This window comes from Tiliqua scincoides, chromosome 5 (assembly GCF_035046505.1).
Source record: "Tiliqua scincoides isolate rTilSci1 chromosome 5, rTilSci1.hap2, whole genome shotgun sequence".
NCBI classification, from domain to species: Eukaryota; Metazoa; Chordata; class Lepidosauria; order Squamata; family Scincidae; genus Tiliqua; species Tiliqua scincoides.
In genome coordinates, this window is record NC_089825.1 from 99,940,534 (window position 1) to 99,964,375 (window position 23,842).

General features: G+C 44.1%; 3 protein-coding genes across 3 annotated transcripts; 1 reads left to right on the plus strand and 2 right to left on the minus strand.

The window, feature by feature from the left end:
* The first annotated feature begins 9,579 nt into the window (after positions 1–9,579).
* On the plus strand, positions 9,580–10,524 carry LOC136652590 (olfactory receptor 2F1-like). The gene has a single exon (XM_066629522.1). The coding sequence runs from the start codon at positions 9,580–9,582 to the stop codon at positions 10,522–10,524; it is 945 nt and encodes a 314-aa protein (XP_066485619.1).
* A 3,228-nt stretch (positions 10,525–13,752) lies between these two features.
* LOC136652591 (olfactory receptor 2D2-like) lies at positions 13,753–14,682 on the minus strand. Its single transcript, XM_066629523.1, has one exon. It carries the CDS (start codon positions 14,680–14,682, stop codon positions 13,753–13,755), a length of 930 nt encoding a protein of 309 aa, XP_066485620.1.
* A 7,412-nt stretch (positions 14,683–22,094) lies between these two features.
* LOC136652169 (olfactory receptor 10A4-like) lies at positions 22,095–23,027 on the minus strand. Its single transcript, XM_066629086.1, has one exon. It carries the CDS (start codon positions 23,025–23,027, stop codon positions 22,095–22,097), a length of 933 nt encoding a protein of 310 aa, XP_066485183.1.
* Between the last annotated feature and the right edge of the window lie 815 nt (positions 23,028–23,842).

The window sequence follows — 23,842 nt, forward strand, 5'->3', positions numbered from 1 at the left end:
ACTCATTTTAGGTCTCTTGAGCCACTGCTGTAAGGCAGTTGCACCAGTGGATCTCTGCCACTGCAAACCCCTGACAATGCCACAGCATGCAGGAGGGTTCATGGGTGGGGAGGGGGAAGGCAGGGGCAGTAACTGGGCAGGGAGGGGGAGGAACCAGGGGAGTGCTGAGGGCAGGAGGGAGGGGTATTTGGCATCTACCCTTAGGTGAGAGTCAGAGGGCAAACCATCACTGGTCTCAAGGACCATATCTGGCTTGGGGATGCAGGCTGATGGGCTTGAATTGCAGTGTCTATCTCAATGGCTGGGGGCTCCAGATGGGTAGAGCAAGTCGGCTGTCTTGCCCCTTTTCCAGGGATTGGCGTCAAACAGCTCGATCACTGAGAGGCAACCTCAGATTAGAGCCTGGGTGCTTTGCCAAAGCAAAGTGACAATTACGTCTCGAGACAGGTGCCAGTATGTAAGGCTGTTGAAACAGCTGCCAGTATGTAAGGGAGTAGGAGCTTGTGTAGCTACAACCTGCTGCAGTTGTAAATTGTTATAGACCAGTACATATGGCCCGCTTTACTCCAAATCACAAGGTCTCACGCAGGGCTGGTCTTAGGGCAATTTGACTAATTTGATCAAATTGGGCCCCATGCCTGGAGGCACCCCACATTGGGGTAGCAAGTGGAGCATCCATGGCTGCAGCCAGCACCCCACTCTATAGCTGACACTCCAGTATGGAATCTTGCGTGCCAAGGCATCACAGGGAGAGTGTGGCGAGCAGAGCTTTGTTGCTGGACAGCCCACCCACCCATCCTCCTGCCCCTAGGTCATGCTGCCTGTCCCTGGACTGGCTTGAAATACCCCATCAAGCAGTTGGTGGTGCTGCTGGGTGTCTGTCTGGTGATGCTGGGTGCCTCATTTGGTGAGTGTGGGGGGGTCACAAATAAGCTTTTTGCAGTGGGCCCCACTCCTCCTAAGGCCTGCCCTGGTCTCTCGTCTTTTGTGATGGGAACCTGGGCAGTTAGCAATTCTTGTCCAGCATCAACTTTCACCTTCCCATCACGTCTTTGTAAAGCATATAACACCGCATGAATTAGGAGAGCTACTGACACTCTGATTGTCCTCTTTAGATGCAGCTCATTGTACCAAATGCCCAGAAGATCAATATCCAAATGAGAACCAGGACGAGTGCATCCCCAAAATCATAACCTTCCTAACATATAATGAGCCCTTAGGGATCAGTTTAGTTTCCATCACCTTTTCCTTTACAGTGATGACAGGTCTGGTGATATTCACCTTTTTAAAGAACTGGAACACACCCATTGTCAAAGCCAACAATCAAAATCTCACCTGTATCCTTCTCAGCTCCATCCTGCTCTGCTACCTTTCTTCCCTGCTCTTTCTTGGGAAGCCTGGCAAGGTGTCCTGCCTTCTCCAACAACCAACTTTTGGCATCATTTTCTCTGTGGCTGTTTCTTGTATTTTGGCAAAAACCATCACTGTGGTCCTGGCTTTCACGGTCACACAGCCAGGCAACAGAATGAGGAAATGGCTAGGGCAAAAAGTGGCCAACTCCATTGTTCTTTCTGGTTCGCTCATTCAAGTGGGTTTTTGTATTGCATGGCTGTTGATCTGGCCTCCATTTCCCGATGTTGATTTCTACTCCGAGACTGGGCAGATCATTCTAGAATGCAATGAAGGCTCTGTCACCATGCTCTACACTGTTCTGGGCCTCATCAGTCTTCTAGCCTTCATCAGCTTTATTCTTGCTTTCTTTGCCAGAAAACTGCCTGATGCCTTCAATGAAGCCAAGTTCATCACCATCAGCATGATGGTCTTTTTCAGTGTTTGGATCTCCTTTATTCCAGCTTATCTGAGTACCAAAGGGAAATACTTAGTGGCTGTGGAGGTCTTTGCCATCTTGGCCTCCAACACTGGCCTTCTGGCTTGCAGTTTTCTCCCCAAATGTTACATTATGGTTCTAAGACCAGGTCTCAACTCCAAGCAGCTGCTCATAGAGAAGAGATTATAAACTCAATTGTAAAAGTATAGCTGTGTTGCCTGTTCTTCTCCAGATGAATCCACATGTTAGTAATACTGAAACACAGTGTGTGGAGCTGGTAACAAACGTTCCTTAAACATGACTTCCAATAGTTTATGATCAATCCGATCAATCCATTCAATCACACGGATGGATTTCTGATTGCCACTAGCATACAATCAGGGGGATAGCTGGGGTGGTGCACCTCCCCTCCATGGCACTCTGCGTGTTTCCTGGGCACTCTGGGGGGAGGGGAGAGCAGCACTTGTTGCTTAAAGCAGGGAGTGCTGCAAGTGCTGCAAGCTGGGCCTACCCTCCCTCACCTCCCTCACCTCCAAAATTGAGCCATTCTGGAAGTGGTGGGTATCACAGGTGTGGGAATGACGCAGTGACACAGGGGGTGACATTTCCACATCAGCGTGTCACCCTGCTCTGGTCACCAGGAATACCAGGTGACCCCCAGATGCCAGATCCATTTTTCACAGTCCAAGACTCCTGCCAGGTGTCCTTCTTAAGCGTGGGCAACAGGCTGTGTATGCTTGAGCCTGTGTCATGAAGGCTAATGTTCATTTGTGATCATGCTTAAAAGAGGTTAAAAGAGAAGATGTTTCAGACCTCATTGATAAATTAAAGATCAATAAGTCACCAGGCCCTGATGGCATCCACCCAAGAGTTATTAAGGAATTGAAGAATGAAGTTGCAGATCTCTTGACTAAGGTATGCAACTTGTCCCTCAAAACGGCCACGGTGCCTGAAGATTGGAGGATAGCAAATGTCACGCCTATTTTTAAAAAGGGAAAGAGGGGGGACCCGGGAAACTATAGGCCGTCAGCCTAACATCCATACCGGGTAAGATGGTGGAATGCCTCATCAAAGATAGGATCTCAAAACACATAGACGAACAGGCCTTGCTGAGGAAGAGTCAGCATGGCTTCTGTAAGGGTAAGTCTTGCCTCACAAACCTTATAGAATTCTTTGAAAAGGTCAACAGGCATGTGGATGCGGGAGAACCCATGGACATTATATATCTGGACTTTCAGAAGGCGTTTGACACGGTGCCTCACCAAAGGCTACTGAAAAAACTCCACAGTCAGGGAATTAGAGGACAGGTCCTCTCGTGGATTGAGAACTGGTTGGAGGCCAGGAAGCAGAGAGTGGGTGTCAATGGGCAATTTTCACAATGGAGAGACGTGAAAAGTGGTGTGCCCCAAGGATCTGTCCTGGGACCGGTGCTTTTCAACCTCTTCATAAATGACCTGGAGAGAGGGTTGAGCAGTAAAGTGGCTAAGTTTGCAGATGACACCAAACTTTTCCGAGTGGTAAAGACCAGAAGTGATTGTGAGGAGCTCCAGAAGGATCTCTCCAGACTGGCAGAATTGGCAGCAAAATGGCAGATGCGCTTCAATGTCAGTAAGTGTAAAGTCATGCACATTGGGGCAAAAAATCAAAACTTTAGATATAGGCTGATGGGTTCTGAGTTGTCTGTGACAGATCGGGAGAGAGATCTTGGGGTGGTGGTGGACAGGTCGATGAAAGTGTCGACCCAATGTGTGGCAGCAGTGAAGAAGGCCAATTCTATGCTTGGGATCATTAGGAAGGGTATTGAGAACAAAACGGCTAGTATTATAATGTCGTTGTACAAATCTATGGTAAGGCCACACCTGGAGTATTGTGTCCAGTTCTGGTCGCCGCATCTCAAAAAAGACATAGTGGAAATGGAAAAGGTGCAAAAGAAAGCGACTAAGATGATTATTGGGCTGGGGCACCTTCCTTATGAGGAAAGGCTACGGCGTTTGGGCCTCTTCAGCCTAGAAAAGAGATGCCTGAGGGGGGACATGATTGAGACATACAAAATTATGCAGGGGATGGACAGAGTGGATAGGGAGATGCTCTTTACACTCTCTCATAATACCAGAACCAGGAGACATCCACTAAAATTGAGTGTTGGGCGGGTTAGGACAGACAAAAGAAAATATTTCTTTACTCAGCGTGTGGTCGGTCTGTGGAACTCCTTGCCACAGGATGTGGTGCTGGCGTCTAGCCTAGACGCCTTTAAAAGGGGATTGGACAAGTTTCTAGAGGAAAAATCCATTATGGGGTACAAGCCATGATGTGTATGCGCAACCTCTTGATTTTAGAAATGGGCTATGTCAGAATGCCAGATGCAAGGGAGGGCACCAGGATGAGGTCTCTTGTTATCTGGTGTGCTCCCTGGGGCATTTGGTGGGCCGCTGTGAGATACAGGAAGCTGGACTAGATGGGCCTATGGCCTAATCCAGTGGAGCTGTTCTTATGTTCTTATGTTCTTATGCTGAGGACCTTGCAATCATAAGGGTGAAAAGCATCTTTTTCAGGACAATTTTGGATTTTTATCCTGAGAACCTGTCCACCTCTGTTTCCATGGAAGTGCTTTGTTCTTGCTAGGGCTTGTGCTGTCAGAGGACAGAGAGTTTGGTAATTCATATTTCCATAAAGAGTTAATGAATCAGACAAACAGCCTGATTCAAATGAGGGCTATGCAGCCCTTGAAGACAGCAGAAAGGGCTGTCAGGTAGTGCACTGTGTGGTGCCAACAACCTTACCCAAAGGGTTAAAGACTAACCAGAAGGCTCAGAGAAAAACTGAAGGAAGAGCTGCGGTGGCTCTAAAACGAAGTTGCTGTAGACCTGGTCTATCAAGAGGAGGGTGATGATGCTGACTGTGACCAAAAAGCAAGAGCTGACCATTGAAATCAAAGGAGGAAAGTGAGTTGTAACAAAATTAACATGCCTGTCCTATGCCTGTCTACTCAGAAATATTCAGTACTGAATTCAGTGGGTCTTGATCCCAGGAGAGAGTGTATAGAATTGCAGCCTTACAGTACAAGCCTATGCATGTTTACTCAGAACAATTGAGTTAAATGGGACTTACTCCAAGATAAATGTGTATGGGATTACAGCAATGGCCCAGTCCTAACTAGGATTGAGCTGGTATGTTTATGACAGCAGAACATAGTTGTCAGACAGTGGTGGGGGCAGACAGTGGGCAGAATGGGGCAGGGAGTAATGGGATGGAGACCGGGGCAGGGAGGGGGTGGATTGAGGACAGAAAGGGGTAGTCAACAGTCAACAAAACCTTTATTAGGCATAACCATTTGATAGGTGAGGACTCTGTACAGAAATCATAGAGAGTATAAATCTAAGTAGTACACAAATATATGTATATGTGCACACCTATGTGTACACACAGATACAATGTACATTACATTTTACAAACTGACATGAATTATTTAAAAGACAGAAACAATCAGTTACTCTGCAGATCTTGCTAGAAAGGGGTAGTATCAGCACAACTGGTTTCCTCTCCTCCTTCCCAGTCTCAATCAGCCTTCCTGGGTCCACTCAGACTTGTGCCAACAAAAGAGCTGGCACAGGTCCAAGTAGACTCATTTTGGAAGCAAAGGATTACCCCAGGCAATGCAACTAATGTTCCCTTACCCAGAGTGATCTCTGGAACACCCCCACCCCTCGATGCAGCTTGAGCTCTATTGATACTGTTGCACTGCTGTGAGGAATTTAGGGCCTGATACAAGACTCCCAGTGCTGGCCCAGCACTGGCGCTGACCGTCGCAAACATGCCATAAAGCATGTCTGTGACAGTCTGAGCCAGCACCAGTCAGATGCTGGTGGGATGCCACCCAGCTCTCCGGATAAGCTCCAGGGGGTGGATTGCTAAATTGGGGCAGGGGGAGGTGTTACAGAGTGGAGGCTGGGGATGTGGTTGGGAGGGAGGAGGGCAGAAGGGGACGGAGATGGCAGCAGACCTGGGAGACATGACAGGGGCCTTCTTGAATCTGCACTAGCTCAATAGCAGGTGCATATCTGAGGAGACCCATTGGGGCTACCTAGGGATTAGGCTTATGCTCCCTTACTCCGAGTTGACCCCATGCTGCTTCCCAGCCCCATGGGATGCAGTGGTAGCTATTTCGGTGCCGCTGCATCCCTGGGCGCTGGGAAGCACAGGCTTAGACTGTTAGATCTGGGCTGTTTGTCCCATTAATTTCAATGGAACTTAGTCAAAATTCACTTTCTTTGGCTACGACTGATTGCATTTTGATCCACGAACCAGATCCTTCCATGACCCCAAATGGCCTTCAAAGACTTTGCATGTTGCAGTTTTCTCATTTAAAACCCAAGATATTTCACAGATAATTGCTCAATGGGGAATAAGAACTACCTAATGTGGCTTGCCATTAAACGCAATTGCCTGTCAATGTAGCAGGTTCCTTGGATCTCATACGTTTATTAATGGTTTGCATGATGAAATGTTCCTTCCATTTGGCAGAGGAGTGCACACCACTTCAGGTAAACTTGGGAGGTAGAGACGGCATTTAAACTATTTTTAATGACACACAAAAAATGTTCTTTCAAAAATATTCTTATGGATGTGCATAATATCCAACAATTATGCAGAAGAACAAAAAACAAGAAAGCTGAACTTAAACAGGTTCTTACTGATTACAGCAAATACCTGACCGAGTCTGTACATGTGAGCATGTGATGTTTTACTTCTATCCACCATTCTAGCACTTTCCAATATACAATGGTGTGATGAACAAGGTAACAAAGGGCCAATCCCATCCAACCTTCCAGCACCGATGTAGCCATGCCAATGGGGCATGCACTGCATCCTCTGGTGGGTGGGCAGTCATAAAAGCCTCCTCAACATAAAGCAACATTTGTTCCCCTACCTTGGGGCTGCATTGTGGTTCCATCGGCACTAGAAAATTGGATAGGATTGGATAGGATTGGGCCCAAAGTTCAGGCTGATTTCATCTTCTCTGGTTTGGTGGAAGGTGCATTTAATGAACTGGATTGTAGCCCATAAAGGCTCATCCTGAATGAAGTGTTTCTCAATGTTGGTCCTTCACTATACCACTTCGCATAGTGGTATTGTCATATCCACCTATTACAAGTACCACTGGAAGTAACAGGTGATAACATCATCGCCAGTTGCTTCTGGGTTGAGAGGCCAGATACAACATGACAAACACCAGTAAGAGGCTGGACAGGAGGGCTTTTTGGAGCACATTGAAAGCATGCTTTGGATCACTGCCCACTAAGCCAAGCCTTCTACCAATGTTTTTTGTGTCACGTCGTTAGTGTCACGGCTGGGCAGCAGATGTCTGGAGGTCCCACAAATACCACCAGAAACCACCTCAAGCGGTACCAGAAACTGGTGGTACCCATACCACTAGCTAAGAAACACTGCACTAGGCTTTAAACCATTTTTGCTCAACCTTGCAACAGGGATAAAATGTGTACACCTGTGGGCTGGGCAGAAATGGGTTAAGATGCAACTAGACACTGTTTAAGAAGAGCAACTGTTTCCTCAGACAACTGAGATGGTTGCTTGAGCTACACATACATCTAGGCTCTCAAACAGCAATAGTTTACTACAGATATAATTTCAGCAATAATGTACTTCTATAGTGGGGCCTCAGCTAAATGCAGTGGGGAATAAAGTGAGCCCTAGAAACAGTTCAGAACTATAAGACTCTCCAGCTGAAATTGCTATTGGAGCAAAGCAACATACAAAGTCATTCTATGCATGTTGACTCAGCAATAAATCCTGTTGTGTCAAGTGGGGTTTATTCCAGATAAGTGTGCAGCTGAAGTTTCTCATCAAAGACTCCTCAGTAGCCTTAGCAGAGATGGGATTCATGGAAGGCATTTTTCATGGGTTGGGAACTGGTCAAAGAACATGAAGCAGAAAGTGCAAAGAAATGAACTCAACATTGCCAAAGGAATTAGAAGGATTGCTGGTCATGCCCCCCTCCACAATGGCAAGTTGCTACCCTTAGCAAGTCCAGTTGAGTTAATTTCTGTGGGACAATGTTAAGCATACAATCCCTTTGATTTGTTAGGAACCACAGATTTGCATGAAATTTTGCAGAAAGCAAAATTTGGTGTCTGCTCTCATAAAAGTTTTCAGGATGTTCACACACACACACAGAGCCAAAAAGCTTTGCTAGTCTTATGAATGCTATTTTTGTTTTCCCCAGTATTCCACAAACATTTGGCCAAAGTTCAGATCTCCCACTCCTCCACAAATGCTTGATTTAAAGAAAATTCAGAAGCAATGCTAATCTAGCCCTCGAATCCACAGTTTATGACTGTAGAGGTATCTAGTTGGAATAATTGTCTACTACCTGCTTCTTTAACAAAGTGTTCCTATGTTTCCTATCTACTCAGAAGTAAGTTCCACTGAATCCAATGGGACTTACTCCTAGGTAAGTGCAAAAAAGCTAGCAGTGTTTAAAAATTTAAGTTGCATTTTATTGAAATGTTTCAATTGCACATCAAAATGTATAGGAGTGTGTGTGTGTTTTCTGCATGTTCATAAAGATTTACAATGCCTTAAATAATTAACTAGTGTGTGTGAATATCACTACGATTAATCATTGGTCTAGAGGAGAATGTAGGAAGGGTGAAAGATACAGGTTATCCGCAGATTCAGCATTCACAATAGATGCAGAACCTGCCAGATCGCCCCACTGTAGTCTTCCGAGAGCCTTGGTTGTGTCTGGAGCATGTGGCTTCTCCAAGGCTCAGAACAGTTCCAGATGTGACCTTAGCAAGGTTCTAGTCACATTTGATGCTCAAGTGGGCTCCAAAAACTGCAAATTTTGTTATCTGAGGTTTTTGGTATCCACAGGGGGTCCAGGAACTGAACCTCTGCAGATAAATAGGCTCCACCAGTACTTCTTGAAAATGGTATGGATTTATTTTAGTCCACCAAAAATTTCTTTGGAATGACCCAGGTAATTCATTTTGCCAATCGCCATGTTTGCTGCCAGAATAACAAATGTAAACAGGTATGTGGCCCTATGCCACCTTAAAAGACTAGACATTTTATTTCTGCAAAACAGTTCAAGAACTGCAGTCCACTTCATCCAATGTATAAAGAAAAATCCTAAGAAAATAGTAACAGATCTAGAGGCAAAATAAAACAATTTAAAAAAGGAACGCATTTGTACAACCATGCGGTGAAAGTTTCCAATATAGCCAATCCTCCTGCTGAGAATCCATCTGATGGTGGCTGGAAATCCATTGTGCTGAACTAAACTGGTTGGTCTTCAAGTGCGACCAAACCCTGTGCAGTTTTTGCTGCAACACAATACCACTGCCCAATACAGGATCTCGCTTTCCCCAGGATAGATTGGCTAGGCACGCTGATGCTTGAATATCATTTGCCTGCTTTTGAGCTTGGTTCATGCAGCTGAGTTATCTGGTGCTATGAATTAGGTTGTAATGGTGATTAGCAAAGGCACTGTTGGTCCTGATCCCCCACATCTCTAGGTGTTTATAAATAGGCTGTTTTGTGATTACCTCCCACCCTTCCGGCACTGAAGAACATTTTCTGAATGTTAGAATTTTTTTAGAGTGTTTTCAAACTCTCATTGCTACTCATAAAACCTATTCATCCATAATTCCTAGGTGAGGGACAACTGAGGTGCCACCACACCAGATCTCTAATTTCTTATTCTCAGCACAAGCATTGTCCACGTGATGATGGGGCAAGACAACCAGACAAATGCCAGGGAGTTCTTGTTGCTGGGATTCTCTAGAGAGAGAGCGACCAACTTATGTCTCTTTGCAGTGGTCTTCTGCATGTATCTTATCACCCTGACTGGCAACACAGTCATCATCACCACCATCCGCATCGACCCACAGCTCAGCACACCCATGTACTTCTTCCTGAGCAATCTGTCCTTCCTAGACATCTGCTACACAACGAGCGTAGTGCCTCAGTTGCTGGTCCACTTCCTGAGCAGTCACAAGACCATCTCTTTCGAACGTTGCATGGCTCAGCTATTCGTCTCTTTGGCCCTTGGAGGCACAGAGTTCTTCTTGTTGGCCGCCATGGCTTATGATAGATATGTGGCTGTCTGTCACCCCTTACATTACTTGACTGTGATGAGCAGAAGGGTGTGTATCCAGATGGCTCTTGCTTCCTGGATGGGTGGCTTCCTCAATGCTCTGGTGCAGACTTTGTTTACCATGCACCTTCACTTCTGCATCTTCAACATCATCAACCATTTCGCTTGTGAAGTCCTGGCTGTTATCAAAGTCTCTTGTTCAGACACTTTGGTCAATGAGATTCTGCTTGTGGTGGCAGGGGTCATTGTGCTACTGATCCCCTGTATCGTGGTGATGCTCTCCTATGTATATATCATCAATGCCATCCTGCACATCGGTTCTTCACAAGGCAGGCACAAAACCTTCTCCACATGTACCTCTCACCTGACTGTAGTCACTATCTGCTATGGTACAGCAGTCTTTGCTTACATGAGTCCTAAATTCAACACTTCACCCAACCAGGACAAAATGCTTGCATTTTTCTATGCTGTGGTTACTCCCATGCTTAACCCGATCATATACAGCCTAAGGAACAAGGATGTAAAAGGAGCCCTGGCTAAAGCTTTGTGGAAAAGCATCCCCTTGGAAAGGCAATGAGCCAGCAATGAATTGGTATACAGGTGGCACCAGAACAATGGGGATATGTTCCCCAAACCCCATTGTTATGGGATTAGGTTGTTAAGCGAACATTCAGCCCAGTCTAGAACCTTTGTTGTGTAAACAGACACTCCCTACCAGACCCTCGCTGGCTGCACAGACTACTGGAGACTGATTGCCTCTTCCTTGCATTAAGAGCCTCTTTGCTGTGCTTTGACCACCATTGTATATGTGGGCCATTGTTAAGCAGATGGTTGTTAAGCGGCGCACGCCTGTACTTCTGCTAGGGTAGCAGAGGGGCTAGAGGTTTGTGGCTTGATTTGGGGAAACAAAAGTTGCAATCTGAAATTCACTTACCAGAAAGTACGTCCCTTTGAACATAGTGGGACTTGATTGTGAGTCAACATGGGTTGTTCAACAAACGCAAATATGTAATCGTTCAGCTTGATAACTGGCACCATTGGAAAGCATTCTGTTTTGATGTGAAATGTAGTATTAGAGCAGTGTTTCTCAAACTGTGGGTCAGGACCACTTGGTGGGTCGCAACTCAATTTCTGGTGGTTCCCATGGAACCTCCAATGAAAACACGGGTGATAGAAAGATCATATAACTAATTGCCTCAAGCCCTGAGGCTATTCCAAAATCAGATAGCTGCTAACTGCCCTGGAAAGGGCCAAACTTCTGCAGTTTGCAAACTTGTATAAATATAGGGAGATAAATGTTTGAGTGTCCTTTTCTTATGTGTTTTTTTCCCCAAGTCTGTCAATCACAGGTAGTGAGGACAGGTGAAGGCTGGGTCACAACTAAGCCCCTCAAGCCTTGCGGCTATGCATTAGGGCTGCCCAACATGAGAAATGAATTGAGTTTTTTGTTTGTTTGCAAATAAATAAAATATTTCTTGTAAACAAATGAGTGTTTCTTTCTAGATCACTTTCTTAAAGTCTTGTAAAGTCAGATGTTTTCCAACAGTATCATTTTAAAAAAGTGAATTCCATTGCTAAAATGTTTGAGAACTGTATTAGAGTATGGAAGGATCACATTTCTAATGGTGGATTCAAACATGTGGAATACCACTTGACTGTGAAATAATCAAGTGATCCTTATGTATGTATTGAATGGTTTTAAATTTAACAGTCTGATTTGTCTGGATACAGATTTGATGTTTTCTTCGTCAAGGCAATGTCTCCCAGCCCAACCTACCACAGGGCCTTGTTACGAGGGTAAAGCATTTTGCAGCAGTGAACTGTGGAGTGTAAGATGACATGTTTTATGTTTGACCTGCACATGTGCACCAAGATGGATGAGTGGCAACTAATGCATGACAGTATAATCAATATCAGTTCCCATGAGGCAATACAAAAGTTCTAATTGTGGTGCTCGATCTGTGATGCCTGAAACGAACATGGAATTCACCACCTGATACTGAAATTTGGAGATGCTTAACATGAGTCTGTGAACCGGAACTAATTATTCTTTGTGACCTGCAGCTAGGGCAAGCTCTGATAACAAACTTATCATGTTTATCCAATGAAATGTTGATGTGGTGCATTAAAACATACCAGTCAATTGAAAGAAAGAAAGAAAGAAAGAAAGAAAGAAAGAAAGAAAGAAAGAAAGAAAGAAAGAAAGAAAGAAAAACTGTGGTTCAATATGTATGTGCAGGAGAGGAGAAAGTGATGCCATGAGTGCCATAAGGAATAGCCAATCAACAGGGATTGATTGGCTTTGGGATTATCGCAAGGGGCAGTCAATCAGTAGTCTGCATAGTGAGCTTCTTCTGGAACAGAATGAACCAGGTATGCCTGAGCTCAATTCTCCAAGGAAGATGATGCCTTTGGACAAAAAGCGGTGAATGCCAATTCACAGCTGTCTCAAATGATGCATGAGGAGAGTAGACAGGATCCAAACCGCCTCGCCCCTGTTCTAAAACCACGTGTGAGGTGTGGATTTATCATCCCAGCTCTTTGCCTTTAGCCACCTTCAAGCAGTCCTGTTCATTTATGAAGACTCAAAATGCTTAGTAGTTTTTGCACAGATTATGTCCAGGAAAGTTTCTTTTACTGCCAAAAGCCACCTTTTAGCCACAGCACTAAGTTTAAAAACAAGTATTGCATAGAAAAAGAAAAAAAAAAAGCAATGGGGTGATGTTCGATTAATCAAGTGTATGTACATATATGTGCACTTACATCCATATTTCCCATTACTTGCACTTACATTACATATTCCACAATACCAGTGCCAATGTTCTCACATAGCCTTGCTTAAAAAACGGGTGTAGGGGGTGGAGGTCAGGTGCTCTCTGCTCAACTGTTACAAGGAAACAAAGAGAACTTGTGCTACTGCTGTTACAGTGAATACATCACGAAGAACATAAAGTGTATATCGTGCAGTCATACTTCCAACCTGCTGAAGGAGTTCTGAGGTGTCCAGAGGGCTTAAACCCCACTTCTGGTTCTCGGGCAAAAACCGAAAGTGACGTTTAGGCCCTTAGAAGGCCTTTGGAGAGCCAGGGAGGGTCTCCCAGGTCCTCCAAAGGCCTTTTAAGGGCCTAAAATGTCACTTCAGTTTTAGAGGTGACCTCCAAAACCTGTGTTGATTTGATGCATCAAAGCATCTGGGAAGCCAGATTCCCTACCAAAATGATATTTGATATTGCCCCTTTGCCAGCATGTCTCTCCAAAACCTTACGTGATCATCCAGAAGGCAGATTTCCATGCTCCTAGTATGACATTTCTGCAATAAAGTAGAATCTTAGGAGGCAAAGGAAAACAGTTAGATTTTACAGGTTTTGCTGGGCTATTATGTGGCTCCAATGATATACAGAGATTTGCTTAGTACAGCAGTTCCCAATCCGGGTTGCGACCCACCAGTGGGTCGTGACCTGGTTTTGGGTGGGTCATGGGCTCGTGCTCACTGTGATGTCACAAGACATTCTGGGGTGTCATTCGGCCACTGCTAGGCATTCTGGGGTGAAAGGTAGTGCTAAAAAGATTGGGAAGCACTGGCTTAGGCTGCAATCCTATACACACTTTCCTGAGAGTAAGCCCCATTGAATACAATGGGACTTACTTCTGAGCAGACATGCATAGGATTGCATTATCAGTTGGTTCAAAGAGTCATCCCCCTGAGGCAGGGAATCTTTGAAATACTACTAGAGGAATGTGAATTTCAGAGGTTCGTAAACCAAAAGCAATATAACCCCTTTCCAAACTGCCATGTTGGCACAACTCAGGTGGCTTTTCTCATCACTTTGGCAAAGGCCCCCTTAACTTCCTTGTTCCTTAGGCTGTAGATGATGGGGTTCAGCATGGGGGAGACCAAAGCGTAGAAGACAGCAGCTCTCTTCTCCTGGTTTGCAGCACGCTTGGATCGGGGCTGCAAATAAGTAAAGCCGATGGTGCTGTAGAACAATGTGACGACAGTGAGGTGGGTGGCGCAGGTGGAGAAAGCTCGCTGCCGTCCCTTGGCCGAGCGCATGCTGAGCACCACCCTGGCAATGTGGATGTAGGAGATCACGATGAAGGTGAAAGGCAGCATGAGGACAATCACACTCAGGGCAAAGATCAGGACCTCTGCCCTGTAGGTGTCCATGCAGGCCAGCTGCAGCATGGCTGGCAACTCGCAATAGAAATGGTTGATCCGGTTGGGCCCACAGAAAGGGAAGCTCACGGTGATGGCTGTCAGTGCCGCAGAGTTGAAGAAGGCAGCGACCCAGCAGGCTGCCGCCATCTTCACATACACCTGCTTTCTCATAATGGTGGGGTACCGCAAGGGATGGCATATGGCCACGTAATGGTCGTACGCCATGAAAGCCAGGATGAAGCACTCCGTCATCCCGCAGGAGAGGCTCAGGTCCAGTTGGGCCATGCACCTGTTGAAAGAGATGGCATTCACCCCGGAGGCCAAGTGGACAAGCATCTGAGGGACAGTGATGATTGTGAAGAGCATGTCCAACACCGATAGGTTGCCAATGAAAAAGTACATGCCGGTGTGCAGATGAGAGTCGACCCAGATCAAGATGATGATGAGGCTGTTTCCAAGCATGGTGGCCAGGGATATGGCCAGGCAGAGCACCAAGAGGAGGCGCTGCTGCGTGGGGTGACTGGTGAAGCCAACAAGAATGAACTCATTCACTGAGGTCCCATTCTGACCCCACATCTTACCAGATTCCACCTGGAAATGTATAAATAACCATGACAATTGGAAGGTCTGCTGCCAATGCTACACCAATAACCCAACCAATATCACCCAACACTGTTCCTCACCTGGGAGATTGTTGGTCACATTGGACTACCAGCACTCCCTCCCCACTCCTCTGCCCCTTCTCTTCTCATGCCCATCAGCTCCCACGTTTCTCAGCTTCTAATGGTAGCTGCAATCATCCAAATCCTGTCTGACATGTTTCTTAATGACATTGCTGATGCACTAGTGCTTACATGTGTACAATCTAGCTGGTGTTTGGGGTTAAAAATATACACACATATTAGAATGAAATATAAATAATAGTCAGCATCCTATTCCTGGCTGGTACCTATAATCTATTTCAGTGATACATTTTATTTTTCAGCAAATATTTATTTGTGATTGTCATCACAACAAAGCAACAGTGCAAGAAAGATCCTGGTTCAAGCAGGAATCCTCTGCAGGAGGTCTGGTCTAGAGGGTTGAGTCTCCGTTTGCCTGAAGATAACATCCGAAGGTCACCAGTTCGAGGCCACCAGCACCATGAACGGTGAGACCTTGAAGCAGCTGACAAGCCCAGCCAAGTTATTCCACCTGCTCTTGGAGAGATGAAGGAGCTGCTTGTCAGCCTGCGTGGGAGGCATCTGGAGGCCAGAAAGTGATAACAGACCAGAAAAGATCCATCTGAAATGTTGTGCGGTTCTTGAAAGATAGAACCTTTCTTCAATTGTAAAAATCCCTACGGGGACTTAGAACAGCCTGCCTATGTAAACCGCCTTGAATTAAAGTCTGAAGAGAAATCTGACAACCAAGAAAGGTGGTATATAAATGCCTGTGTTGTTGTTGTTGTTCAAAATGCATTGGGGTTTCAGAATAAATCTTGATTTTTGTGGAGGGGGAAATCAATGAATATCTTCTTTCTTTTTTTAAAAAAAAGTAAATAACTATAGTTCTATATCCAACTACAGAACATTTATTATATTTTGCTCATTTGGGAAGTTTTCCTTTTGCTGGTCACAAAATCCCTTGTACCACGGTTCCGTTCTGATTTTTGCCATGCACAGCAGACCATGCACAGCAGACGATGGAAAGGTCTGGTGCCAATGATACACCCATAACCCAGCACCATCCAATGTATGTCTACTCAGAAGTACATTCCACTGTGCTGAATGAGGCTTACTCCCAGGAAAGTGTATATAGGATTGTAATCTGAGCCATAAAGGGCTGAGTTACAAATAGACAGAAATGTGTACACCCAACCCTGAATTATTACTTATATATATATATATATATATATATATATATATATATATATATATATATATATATACACACTTGCCCCCTGCCATGCACAATTTATAGTTTTAAAAAACTTCTACTGGATTTCAGTACATCAGTGCACTTCAGTGCACATAAGAAGATAAGAGAAACCCTGCTGGATCAGGCCCAGGGCTTATTTAGTCCAGCTTCCTGTAACGTACAGTGGCCCACCAGATGCCTTAAGGAGCATACAAGACCAAAAAAAAATTGTGACTCGCTGCCACTCCCCTGCAACCGGCACTGTATTGCCCTCACACCCCCCAAAGATATCAGACTGCAGCTTGGGTTTAACTTGGCCCGCTTTATTAAACACAAGCGACCAACACATTCAATCTAAAACAGCGCAATTCAGTAAGAGCTGCATTACATCATACAGACTAAGTAGGTCTTATTCTGCAATTCAGTCACTGATTGTACAACTAAGGGCACAATCCTAACTTGGTCACAACAGCAAATTATACAATTCCAATATACAATTCATGTTTCCTTTAAGCATATTAATTTTTGCTACCTTTCCTTAAATATCCTATCTCCCACCCTGCAAAGGGCAATCTGGAGACATTTCTCATTAAATTGACAAGCCTAGTTTTCTCGAAGAACAGATGAAACGTTCTGAGCTGTAGACTTCATACTCAAGGAGGGAGCATACATGATGGAGTGGCTACCTACAGCAGTGGTTCCCAAACGTTTTCAACTGGTGGCTCCCTTGACCTACTGGACCATTGACTATGGCTCCAATTAGGGCTATAATCCTATACATTGGATAGGGTGGTGGGTTTTCCAAGGATTCTATGGCTCCCCTGGGCGGTGACTATGGTCCTCCAGGGAGCCACGGCTCACAGTTTGGGAAGCACTGACCTACATAACATTAATTCTTACACAGAAAAAATAAATATGAGTATGCTCATCTGGAATCCTTCTCTCTTATTGCGGGTATTGTAAATGCAGATTTTTAAAAACATGGATACATAGTCAATCTTGTAAGCTTGCAGTCTGAAATGATATAGTCAAGGCATCTCATCCACCCATTGCATGAACTTGGCCTCAGCAGATCTCTTCTTTTGTTTTTTGTTTTTTTGAAATTATCCCTACATACAAATACCAACATGGGTGGTAGGGCTAAACAAATGCCAACCATGCAAATCAACTATTATAAACCTACCAGTTACATAGAATCCATTCCATCGGTTGCTTGTTCCTATAGTGTGGCTCCAAGTGCATTTGCATGAGCAATTGTGTACATTCCTGACACTTCTGGTCTTTAGAAGTTGGGAATGCATCTAAAAACCATTAAACATGCAAAAATTGCAGTTAGCTGTCCATTAGGAAAAAAAAAATTCAGATGCAACGCTCACATTAATCACCTGTATTTACGAAAAATAAAAGCCAGAAAGAATGGGTGGGAAAGACTCCTTAACATAACGGCTAGGAGAGAATGACTGGATGATCTAGTAGGGGAATGGTTAGAGGGGTAACTCTGTGATTTAGTAGCCAATAACCAATCTGGAAAGAAAATATAGAGATATGGGTGACTAAAATATATCTATATCTAAACTAGCACATAAACTATCTTGTCCTTCCTGATGCACAAGACAAGCAAAATCCTTTGAGGCATTCCAACCTTGTTAATGTTTACGTTCCTAAGGGATCAGCAGCTTGGAGATGCAGTCAACAGTTTAATACTGAAAAGTTTGGTAACAGAACCAGGCAGGAGAAAAAAAAATCATGAAAGATCCAAAACATACAGATCTTGGTTTCAATACATGAAGTTTAGCACTGCAGACTTGATTTCTTTTAAAGAAGGCATACATGATATAGCAGAAAGCAAGAGCAATACAAAATAGCTGCCCCACATCTCTCTGGCCACAGGCGAAAGGTCCAACCTACTCAGAACCTTCAAAAATGTTTAGAAATTAGGGAAGAGGTTGCCTTTCAACAACCAGTTTTGAAAAATATATTTGTTATTTCAGATAATGTTCTTTAATAGAGTATCTTGGCCAGCCCAATCCAATGCTGCCCCAGTACCCAGAGGAGCCGCGGCACTGAAATGGCCACTGCTGTATCCTGTGGGCTTGGGGTAGCCTCTGGAGTCTCCTCAGGGTAAGGGAACGTTTGTTCCTTTACCAAGCTCTGGTGGATCCAATGGGTCTCTTCAGAACTGCTCTAGCTACTTTGATGGAGCAGAACCAAGGCCCGTGTAAGGCCTCCAAGCTTGGAACATACCACTGGCTGCTTGTGCCGCTGGTCCTCTCAGCACTGAAGCCAAGCATCAGAAGTGCCTTGCGGCTCTTTTGTGATAGCAGTTGCTGGGGCAGCGTGGCAGTCACCAGCCCTGACCTAGCATAGGATTGGACCCTTAAGCTCCCTAACAGGCTGCCAAAGAACTCTTCCATCTTTGTGGTGCTGGATTATGGGGAGGGTTCTAAGTCTCACTCAGAGTACTAGTCAGATGTGTAAGAACTCATCGTCACTATATGAACCAAGAATGTGATGTAGGACACAACTAACACTCCAATGGGCATGCATGTTATAGGGAAAGATTAGATGTAATGAAGTATGGTGTCTTTCAGAGGATGAAGAGTCTGGTAGTTCACGCTTGCAAATGGAAATAGGACTGCATCCTATCCATCATTCCAGTGCTGATGCAGCCACAAAGCAGCCTTACGTTGATGAATCCTTACCTCGAGGAAGCCTCCATGACTGCCCCCATTCTGCAAGATATAGAGCATTCCCCATTGGCACAATTGCATCAGTGCTGGAACGTTGGATAGGATTGGGCCTGTAGTGAATCAGACTCACTAAGGGCCTAATCCTATGGACACACTGGGCCACCAGAACTTGAGTAGGGTGGCACAATGTGTTGTACCACTGTCACAAAATTTGACATGCCATAGAGTGCAGCAGGAGTGCTACTGTAAGTGGTGAGTAGCATTGGCTGCATGATAGTGGACCCAGGAAAAGCCCCAGCACTAGTAAGTCAGGTGCAGCACTGGTAAGGTGGGGGCAGGGTGGGTGGAACTGGGTGAGGAGGTAGAGGAATGGGGCAGAGATTGGAGCAGAGAATGAGTGGATTGAGACCAGGAAGGGGGCAGCATCAGTAGCAGTGGTGCCACTGATAACTTATTCACTTTTCTTGGCCTTTATCCACCTTTCTGGGTCTATTCAAACCTGCACCAGATATTCCCTTACCCAGAGGAGTTCTCTGGGACTGCCCAAACCCCGCAGGAAACAGTACAGTCTCTAATAGCACAGCTGCATTAGTGGCAGTTTTAGACAGGATTGATCTGCCCATCAACAAACCTTTTCAATAGCAACCAGGTTTGAGGGGAAATCAGCTTTTGAGTATTCAGTGAGTTTTCAATGTTATTGAACACATGGAGGATAATAGATTCAAGAGACTATATTATGTTATATCATCTTGTTGCAAGGTGTTGCAGGGTTCAAAGCAAACTCAGTAAGCAAGAACGGTGATCGTCTGCAAGCTTTATTTCATTGCCAGCAATGGGCTTCTCAGGGACTCTTTGTCCAAAGCGAAGAGAGCAATTTTCCAGTGTGAGCCTCTCACTTATATTTAAGAACATAAGAACAGCCACACTGGATCAGGCCATAGGCCCATCTAGTCCAGCTTCCTGTATCTCACAGCGGCCTACCAAATGCCCCATTTCATTTTGGCTCCTTTGTTTGAGGAGCTTCACACCTTTAATTGGCTGGAGTGTGACATCATAGATGGGGCTTTCTCTGGGTTGGCTACAGATAACTTTACAAGCATTTGATTGGTTGGCTTCAAATTACAGGTTTCAAAAAAGGCAAAAATATACATTGAAACATATATAATTTAAAGATTCCAACAACCACTAGATGGCACTCTAACTTCAATTATTATTCAGAACTTGCCTTTGGTATGTCTTAGTACTTATCATTTGGCACTCTTCATTTGTTTGACCTTGGCAAGAGCCACCAGTGCTATCTCTAACATTCCTTCTTCCAGACACCATGGGGCTCTGTGCCAACATTTGTCTGAGCTGAGCCAAGTCCTTCCTATTCCATGTTGTGATCTCATATGTTGACCTGTTACTGTGATGTATAATGGTATAAACATATATTTAATACAAGACAAACTAAACTATTATTGTACAAAAGGATTCTCTTTTAGAACTCTTTTCTTATTTACTTTTAAACAAATCACATTTCCCTCTGTGTCAGTTGTAGCTCAGACAGGCTGTTCATGGATGTTTTGTTATTTGGGGGCTTTCCCATAGAAAACTTTGTTAGAAAATTCTGTTTCCATCTGCCAAACAAGATAAGCTGTCTGCATAATGTTGCTTAGCCTTCTCTACTACAATGTTGCTGGTGCCTCCACCAAAATGTTTCAAGTGTGTGTACTTTCCCTCATATCATTCTAATTTCCCCATTTCTGGTGCCAAAAGTTGTATCTGAGATGCAACTCCTTCTTGCGTTCCCATTTGCTGTTGCTAAAAAGTCTCTGGGATGCTACTCCCTTGTTCCCATTAAAAGTATCAAGCAGGACTTTGAATCCTTCAAGATCTAACAGAGATACAAGCTTCCGAATGCTTTTGCCAAAACATCTGCCTCTGCCAAGGTTGCAATGAGTTACATTTTTAGACTTGAGGCTTAAGCATCTTTAATAGAATCTAAATGACTTTTTTACTATTCTGTGTATTTCTATGCTTTAATCAAACCATTCTAACAGCTAAAACTCATTTTAAAGCCACTACATATTATATATGTGTTAATTACACTCTATAACTTATTAAGGCATTAAAGAATTATTTGGCATGCATGTAAGCATTGTATTCTCCTTGGCATTTCCATGAACTCTGGTCTAAATAACTCTCTTAGTGTTCAATTTATGTATATCAGACTATTTTTTTTTTTTTTTAGTTTGAAGAAGCTTGAAGGAATTATGTTTTAAAAATCCAAAAATGTTCTCTGTTTAGAAGCAAACAGAGAATTACCAGCCTAAGTTGGCTTGGATGTTTTCCAGCTTCTTCTCTACTTTAAAGCAGTGCATTGTTCTCTTATCTGGATGCTCTGGTACACATCCCAAGAGCTACTTGGCAGTCTGCCAAAGCTGCCAGGCTGCAGTTTTCAAACCCTCTTTTCACTGAGAAGTGAAATGGATTTTAAGCTTGTTTGAGAGATGCTAAGCATTTAAACATTTTTCCCTATTTCTTAAGCATATAAACGAATAATGTGTTTTACTTGCTATTAATGTGTTCTATAGCATTAGTGGCTTATGGCTTCCACTACCCTGTATCAATCTTATTATGAACTTTGCTGTTCCTGCGCCACACCATTGGTGAGGCTGGTAGGAGGCGTCACAGTGAGACAGGGCCACAACACGGTGAGATGATGTCACATGACACTGTGAGGGCACGATCCTATGCATGTCTACTCAGAAGTAAGTCCCATTGTGTTCAATGTTGCTTCTTCCCAGGAAAGTGGGTATAGGGATGCAGCCTGACTTTCATTAGATGTTGTGAGGGACAGAGGGGAATTGTTTATTTATTCACTTCTTTATTTATTTACTGCTTTTGTCATCATCAGATTTCTCATCAAATTAATTCAAGGTGGTTTACATAAGTAGGCTATCCTAGACCCGATAACGGTCTTTACAGTATTGTTCTATTGATATATAGAACCTTTCATTCTCCAGATGTTTCCCTTCTACGGTGGGCTCATCTCTGTGGCTGCACAGCACATGCATTGGAGTTCCTACAGACAGCGACTAATCATGGCAGGCAGTTGCTCTCACTCTTGCTGATTGACTTCTCAGCATTCCACTCCATCCTCTCACTGTAGCAAGCCAGTGGCTACTCTCTCTCATAGAGGGTTCTCACAGCCTGTCAGTGACTTCTGGTCTCCCTGCCCCCATTCTGCCCACTCCCCCCACTCTTTTTCACCCCTCCCTCTTTGAGAAGGGGCCCAAAAGAGACTTTGTACCCCCTGATAAAATTCTTCTCAGAGGTCCTGTTCCCAACCATTCAGTGTTCAATACTTTAGAACAAAAACTAACACAAAAACACAATTTTTTTTTGACATTTTTGTCAACACAGTTTCTTCCTAATCAGCCTGCTTAGGGCACCCTTCACCTCCTTGTTTCGCAGGCTGTAGATGATGGGGTTTAACACAGGGGTGAAGAAAACGTAAGAGAGGGTTAGTAAATATCTGTTTTCTGGGGAAGAGCTTGACTTGAGTTGAAAGTGAGTCAGACTGGCTGAGCCATAGAACAGAGTCACTGCGATGATATGCGAGGAACAGGTAGAGAAAGCTTTCCATCTTCCTTCCACCGAAGGCATTCTCAAGATCGTGCCAACAATACGGACATAAGAGACAAGAATCAGGAGGAAGGGGCTGAGCAAATACGTGAAAGTAGCAATGCGGAAAGCTATTTCAAAACTGAATGTATCTGCACAGGCTAAGTATAAAATTGGTGGAACATCGCAGAAGAAATGGGAAATGATTTTGGACCCACAGAATGGAAAACTGAGCAACCACGTACTCTGAATAGTCCCTGTTGGGATTGCTGTGCCCCATCCTGCTGTGACCAGTAGCACACATAACTTTCTGTTCATTACCACTGCATATCTTAGAGGGTTGCATATGGCTACAACGCGGTCATATGCCATGACTATTAATATGTAGCACTCCATGGCCCCAAAGAAGAAGACAAAGTAAATCTGTGCCCTGCACCCTAAAAAGGAAATGGTCTTTTCCTCTGAAAGAAGGTTCACAAGCATCTTAGGGACAATCGTGGAGATGAAGCCAACTTCTGCAAATGATAGATTTTGGAGGAAAAAGTACATGGGGGAGTGCAAGGCTGGGTCAATGCTTGTCAGCAAGATAATGAGAAGGTTTCCCGTCAAAGCAAACAAATAAGCCACCAGAAAGACAACGAAAAGGAGAATTTGCAACTGTCCTAGACTGGAAAACCCTGAAAGTATGAACTCATTGGACAAAGTCTGATTAGGCCAGGTCATTCTTTCTGTTTTAGACTAAAAACCCAAATTTTGGAACAGTATGCAGACCCATAGCAGTCATTCCAGACACTCTTTAGAGGCAAAATGCTTTCTTCATCATTGATGTGTCTTCCTTATCATAGAAAGTCCATCACATTCTCCATGAAGCTATTGCACTGCTGATTCTTTCCGCAGAAATAAAGATACATGTCTCACCCTAGATCAGCGCTTGTGATGACAGTCCATAATTCTTTTCATGTGTCTTATCATTTAAACAGTTTGGGGAAGCAAGAGAGTCAAAGGACGTTGAAAAGTAGGGGGAAAATGTGATGAAAATACTCTTGAGCAATTTCAGTTGGAGGAGGTCATGGTGTCTGTAATCTTCAAGGCAACAAACCAAGAACTTTCAGATGACTTACAGTAGAATTTCAGTCCTCAATACTGTCAGTTCAAGTGGAAGGAGACTGAGGTTGCCACTTAATTGTTTAATTTTGAGATACCAGGATTCTCAGACCTACAACACAGATTAATAACCATCTAGTCAGAACGATTTCAAAAGGGGTGACTTTCTTTTCCTTTCATTCATTTCCTGTATTACTATTGTACTTGGCCCTGCATTCTGATTCCCATACTTCTGCTTTTATGTAGCTAGTTTGTAACATGAATTCCCCAAATGGAACACATGCAGTTTACCATAATATTCCGTTCCGTTGGCTAAATTTTTTATTTTATTTGTCTCTGCTCTCTTGTCAATAGAGTTTCATCAATGTGCTGGTGTGCACCAGCACTCAAGCATATTGATAAAACCATGCCACAAAGGGATCATGAGCAGTCAG